Genomic DNA, 6,655 nt, shown 5'->3' with positions numbered 1-6,655 from the left:
TGCTGGGGGATTGAACCGCGGTCCCTGATGCTTTTGCTAAGCTTGTTCTAAGTAGGTGCTTTAGACCACTGAGCCATCTCTCCAGCCCCAAAGACCCAGGTTTGATCTCCAGTACTACATGCCATGCTGGCCCTGTGCCGAGCCAGCCACCAAAACAGGACATGGTGTCGCACGCTTGTAATCCCAGTGCTGGGAAGGCTGCACTATCTTCCTCTCTGAGCTGCATAGTGAGTCCCTATACCAAATAAATAAATAAATAAATGATTTTTTTAAAAATTGGGGGGCCGGGGAGATAGTTTATGCAGTGGCATAAGCGCCTGCCTGGCAAGTGTAAGGTCCCAAGTTCTATCCCAAAAAAAAAAAAAAAAAAAAAAAAAAAAAAGAGCTAAACAAGATCACTAATAGGATTTCAAAATGTTAAATTCAGAGCCAGGCATGGTTGTACATGCTTGTAGTCTCAGCACTCAGGAGCTGAAACAGGAGGGCCACAAGTTCAAGGCCAGCCTGGGCTACATAGTGAGACTCTGTCTCAAGAAAACAAAACAAGTAAATAAGCAAATTCAGATGTCTGGCCCTTCCCTACTTGAGAACATTGTAGAAAAACTCTAAGGATTGACAGCTACTTATTTATAGTTAGGCAAAAAGGAACGTTTTCTGGCCTACCCGGAGCATCATCTTTCCTTCCTGCGTTTCAGCCTGGCATTTGCTTGAATGGAAAAATCTATTGCAATGAAAAACAACTGAAGAAAGAAAGAAAAAGGGGGCTGGGGAGATGGCTCAGAAGAATAAGTGCTTGTCTGGCAAGTGCAAGGGCCCGAATTCAAACCCCAGTTCTGCCCAAAAAAAAAGAAGAGAGAGAAGAAAGAAAGAAAAACTGGAGCACCAGTGAATGAAAATAATAGAACTGTCTCAAATACTGTGTGGCCATAGTCACATCAGCAAGGTTTAAATAATAATGGCTTCATTTCCAAGCCTGGGATTGTTTCTCTACCCCAGCACTCATCATGTTATGCTGTCACTGCCTTCTCAATCTTTTGCTGCTGTTACTGCTCTAGTGCTCCATGCTGGTAGTCATGTGTGTCATCAGCGCCTGCGCAATGACAGCCTTTTTTTTTTTTTTTTTTTGCGGAACCGGGGATTGAACTCAGGCCCTTGTGCTTGCCAGGCAAGCGTGTATTCCATTGAGCATCTCCCCAGCCCCTTGCAATGACATCTTGATACAGTTTTGCTGATCCATCAGCAGCTCTACAAAAGATAAGTTTATGCAGGGCATGGTGGTGCACACCTGCAGTCCCAGTGCTCGAGAAGCTGAGGCAGGAGGACTGAGAGCTCCAGCCCAGCCTGGGCTACATAGTCTCACAAAGGAGAGAGACAAAATTACTGTTTCCATTTTACCAGTGTCTCAAGTTAGTCTCAGAGAACTCAAGTACCTTCCTCATATTGAGCTAGGATTCAGCACCCTTTTTCTTTTACTGTATTGTGCCATAAGCCCTTGTGCTTATAACCTTCCTCTAATCAAAACCGCATCTCAATCACTTGGTGCTAGAAAGGCTTTCTCGGTGTGTGTGCTAGACCTGAGGTTCCAACATCAAAAGACAAGGGTAAGAGGTCTCGGGGCTGGGCTGTAGCTCTGAGACAGAGCTCTTGCCTATGCATAGGTCCTGAGTTCAAGCTGCAGCCCTCAAAAAGAAAATAAGAGGGTACATCTGAAGAGCTGCTTTTGCTCAGACCTCTTTGTTTTTTCTTCAGTCTTACTGTTCATACTTAGACATTTCTCTGAGGGCCAGCAGACATAGAAGACAGAGAGAGACAGGAGACAGGGAAAAGAAAACATTGAAATCTATCGAGTTGGTCTGTGAAGGTCGGGTTCATTGAGGCTGTGGGTAAGGCTTGGGCAAAATAAAGTTGAGAAGTCATCTATCAGTGTTAGCACTTTTTGTACCATTTCTTCTAAAAGGAATTAAAGGTGATGGTTCCTATTCTGAGGAGCTTGCAATTCAAGCTAGGAATCGTTCCTGCTGAGAGGTTGGTCATGGCCATGAAAAGCCTGAAGTGAATCACCATTTGCTTGCTGCACAAACAAGGACTGTGAATACTGTTGCAGTACTGGTCAGAGGTGGCCCTGCTTCTGTTTGTCCTGGAACAGTTTCTGGAGGAGGCTAAGTCCTGGCTGCTTCGGGGCCAGCCCAAGGCACCTTCCTTTTTGTTCCTTACCATCCCCTCCCAAGGCCTTACAGGTTTTCCTTTTGCTGTCCCTGAAACTCCCTGCGTGGAATCCTCCTGGCTTCTTTTAGGCCTATTCTGGGGGTGGAGGGGGATATGTTTAAATGTGAGGGTTTGCTTTTTGTTTGTTATTGTTCCTTCCTTTGAGTGGTACCAGAGTGAGTGAGAACCTGCTCTGGACTTCTGGCTTTTTCTTGTGGCATCACTTCTGGCCTTTGACTAAGATCGAGTGTATGTTTCATGTCACTTCCTGTGAGAAGAGGGGCATGGGCATGGGCCCCCAGCAGCTTGCCTTTGCTGTCCTGCTGCGCTCTGCCCCTCATCTGAGCTATGAGAAGCTCTGAGCTGGGCTTAGGAGGAAGTGAACTGCCTGCTTGAGTTTTATGGATTCTAGTGATTTATGGCCATTCAGTCATAGTGTTCCCATCTATTCACAAACTAGTGTACAGAATTTATGACCTTTGTTTTGTTTTGTTTTTTTCCAGAACCGGGGATTAAACTCAGGCCCTTGCACTTGCCAGGCAAGCGCTTATTCTACTGAACCATCTCCCCAGCTCCAGTGCCTTAGTTTTGAGCCTGAAAAATAAAAAGAGTAGTGATCACATCTACTAGAAACCTCAGATTTGGGGCTGGAGATATGACAGTCTTATACTAGAGAAAGGCTTTTTGGGACAGGGTCTTGCTATGTAGTCCAGGCTGGCCTCAAGCCTGTAATGATCCTCCTGCCTCAGCCTCCAGAGTGCTGGGACTACTGGCCTGAGCCACCATTCCTTGCTTTATTTGCTGTCTTTATGAACTTGGGCAAATGATTAACCTTTTGGAGGTTTGGTTTCTTCATATGTAAAATGAGGGCACAGCAATTGACATTTGACAGATGTTGTAAAGTGAGATAATATTTGTGAGCATATGTTATGAACCATAAAACTTGAGGGGATGTAAGACATTTTCGGTGCACTGGGACTTGGAGTGTTATCATAGTGCAGGGCCAGGAACTATCTGAAGGTCATCTTTCCAGGTGTGTTTATTCCCTCCCCTCTGCCAGGCAAATTCATGGTTAACCGGCCTCACAACAGTGTGGCACTGCCTATCACACCACACGTGAGTCCACTGAGCACCGTGTAGTGGGTAGCTTCCTGACCCTGGCTTGATACTGACTTTGTGAAAATGTTTGTGAAACCAGGCACGGTGGCACACTCTACAATCCCAGCACTGGGGAGGCTGAGGTAGGAAGACCATAAATTTGAGCCCAGCTGAGGCAGTATAGTGAGAAAAAAAAAAGCTGGGAATGTAGCTCAGTGCACAGGCCCTGGGCTCAAGCCCCAGGACTGCAAAATAAAATAATAAGCTTTTGGAATGCCATGCCCCACCAGGGTGAAGCACAGCTCTTTCATGAAATTAGCAATAGCCTAGGCTTTTTTTTTTTTTTTTTTTTTTTAGTTTTTAGGGAAGGGTCTACAGGGTATTCAGGGTCTCACTATTAGATCAGACTCGTAGTGATCCACCTGTTTACAGCCTCCCAAGAGCTGAAATTGCAGGCACATGCCACCATGCCCAGTCTCAATTCCGGTCTTAGCACACCCCAGGGGCAGGGCTGGCACCGCAGGTCCGGGGATCGAACCCCTGGCCCCTGCACCTGTGCGCAGCCACTTTCATCCACTGAGCTATTTGGCCAGCCCTTGGCCTAGGCTTTTTTTTTTTTTTTTTTTTTTGGTGGAACTGGGGATTGAACTCAGGCCCTTGCACTTGCCAGGGAAGTGCTTATTCTACTGAGCCATCTCCCCCTGGCATAGGCTTATTGCCATTAAGATTTTTTTTTTTTTTTTCTGTACAAGGTCTCACTACACAGATCAGACTCATAGTGAGCCTCCTGTTTTCAGCCTCCCAAGTGCTAGGATTACAGGATCGTGCAACCATGCCCAGTCTCAGTTGCCATCTCAGTACACCCTAGGGGCAGGGCCAGCAGGCCAGGAATCAAACCCCTATCCCTATGCGCCATTAAGATGTTTTACTACTGAGTTGAAGAAAATTATGAATAAAAGGTCTTTGTCCAAGGTCCCTGGGGTAGCTGCCTCTAGGATGGTGTGTCACACAGTAATCTGCTATGGGGAGGCGCAGGACCAAAGCTGTGGCCACACCTACCTTTGTCTGCTTCCTCTCTACACTGTCCCTTAATGTTTTCCAGGGAGATGTTCCTCAAACGACCGGACAACATCGTAGAATTCGCTACAGGTGAACGTGGCAGCTTCAGTGTGGGATGTGGTACAGTTGTGCCCAGCTGTGGCCAGTGGGGGTTTAGGCCTGGATGGCCCAGCAAGGGTTCCCCTGCCACGTCTGGGATCCTCCCTCACCTGATGGTCCCCAACGGAGCTGTATCAGAAGGCATTGTTGCTCCACTGTTGATTCCTTAAAATTAGGCCAGATAGGAAATGAGGCAGAACTTCCTCTTGGGGAGGATTAAGAATTTTGAGATTCCGAAAGGAAACGCTGGCTGCCCTTTCCCTGGGCATCTCACAGCAGTCCTGACCCTGGCTGTACATTAGAATCACCTGGGGAGCTTTTAAAACATTCCAGCGCTCAGGCCCCCCACTAGAGATTTTTACTTAATTAGTGTGGGTGGGGCCCTGCCCATAGTTTTAAAGGCTCCCCAGGTGATTTCTAATGGACAGGGGCTGCCCAGCAGGGCTTAAGGTCAATGGTATTTAGAGGGAAGGTGCTGGGCCAGCCAATGGCTTGGGTGCTGTGAACTCTGGGAGCTGTTTGCCTCCTCCAACTGCTTCTCACGATCTAAGTCTGTCTTTGCTGCCACAGCAGATGCTGCCTGTGACTCATTTACTGCCAGTTGTATAAAAACCCTCTTCTGTCGTCATCCTGCGGAGCCTGGCTCTCCTTGGGAGGGGTTCTCAAGGGAGGGCTCCACAGTACTTCAGAGGCAGGAGCTGGCAAGCCAAGTGGAGACGAGAATAATCATTGACATTTATTTGAGCCCCACGATGGGCCCAGAACAGAAAACCCAGGCAATCCCTGAGCCTCGATGGCTCCCTGGACATCAGCAAGCAGCCAGCAAATGGCCTGGTACAGTGTGGCGGGAGTGTCTGATGTGAGCCCTTCCTGGGGCTGTGAGCTGCCCCATCCAGAGCCACTCTAGGGAGGGTCACGCGACACTTATGCTGTAAAGTGGGGCATTCACAGCAGTCTGAGGACTAAGCCATCCTAACTTTTTAGCAGAGTAAGCTGCCTCCTCCCAGTCTTTTCCCCTTGAGTATAGATGATTTCTTTTTGATTTTTATCCCAGACTATTTCACGGATCCAAGACTTCCCAACAAGATTCACATGCAGCTAATTAAAGAGAGGAAAGTGACTTAATTAGCAAAATCACCATGCTCAGCTGTTGGGAGAGACCAGACGGAACCCAGCCTCGGGTAGGTGTTAACTTCACTTACACATGGCATGGCTTCGCTCCTGAGAAAAGCAGCACTGGCTTATTGGTCTGGAGTGTGAGAGAAAGCAAGTGGAGAAGCCAAGGAGGAGTTTCATGAAAGCTTTTGGTTTTCCTGACACTGTTTTGGGGAATTAGGGACTGCAGAGAGGCTCAGAAACTGTCTAGCATGCCAGTGCCAGGGATCTTCCTGTCTGGTGACTTGGATTAGGAGAAATGGAAACACAGGCTGGTGAGCGAGGCAGCGAAAGAAGGGGACTGGCACGAAGCGGTGGGTGCTCCTGCCTACAGCATTTCCCCAGGACACTGAGGGGTCAGGAGCCAGAGCAGCTTCCCTGGGTGCAGCTTGGATAGGGCACCTTCCCCTGTCCTCACTTTGAGTCGGGCTGTGCCATAATGCAGGGAGGACGGATGGTTCCTGGCACCATTATGAAGGCTGGGATTTTTCTTTAATGCGAAGTGGGAAAAGGCTACTTTGCCTTAAATGGTTCTAATTTAGCAGAACCATTTCTGTTTTCTAGGGTCATCTGGATGCAAAGAGCCCAGCTGCCGTCAGCACGGGTTTGCAGGCTGCCTCGGATTCTGTCTGCTGTGGCAAAGGCTTTTAAAGATCCTCATTAAAAATAGACCTTCCTGCTCTCTGTGCCTTATCTCACGGGGGTGGGGACACTGGCCTCTGTCTGCTCCCTGGCAGCCGGGGGCCCCAGATATGGTGGGTCCTCTCTGCAGCCGCACCCAGAACTGGGACCAGAGCAGAGAGCCGTGGGGACCGCAAGGGCCACAGTGGGTCCTGGTGGGGCAGAAACAAGCGAGTTGACATTTCATCATCTTCCCTTCTGGGGGGCTGTACCGGTAAGGTGATGATTAACTTCTTTCCACAGAAGCAGTGGGGAGGGGAGTCGGGCTGGAAGGGTGAGAGAGAATGTGGTTGGACACTCAGGGCATGCATATTGTACAAGGTCACCTAACAGTGACTCAGGTGGGGGACTTTGTCCT

General features: G+C 48.5%; 1 protein-coding gene across 1 annotated transcript in view; it reads left to right on the top strand.

Annotated features, from left to right (window-relative positions):
• Positions 1-6,287, top strand: part of Riiad1 (regulatory subunit of type II PKA R-subunit (RIIa) domain containing 1) — an 8,619-nt gene extending 2,332 nt beyond the window's left edge. Inside the window, exons 3-5 of the mRNA XM_023716561.1 lie at positions 4,406-4,452; positions 5,516-5,642; positions 6,181-6,287. Of these exons, the coding sequence (XP_023572329.1) occupies positions 4,406-4,452; positions 5,516-5,586 (118 nt within the window). The 3' untranslated portion in view covers positions 5,587-5,642; positions 6,181-6,287. The remainder of the gene's footprint in view (positions 1-4,405; positions 4,453-5,515; positions 5,643-6,180) is intronic.
• Positions 6,288-6,655: the final 368 nt, after the last annotated feature.

The sequence above is a fragment of the Octodon degus genome, unplaced genomic scaffold (genome assembly GCF_000260255.1).
Source record: "Octodon degus isolate 3935 unplaced genomic scaffold, OctDeg1.0 scaffold00048, whole genome shotgun sequence".
NCBI classification, from domain to species: domain Eukaryota; kingdom Metazoa; phylum Chordata; class Mammalia; order Rodentia; family Octodontidae; genus Octodon; species Octodon degus.
Note: the sequence above shows the minus strand (reverse complement) of the source record. Positions and strands in the feature narration are given on the sequence as shown.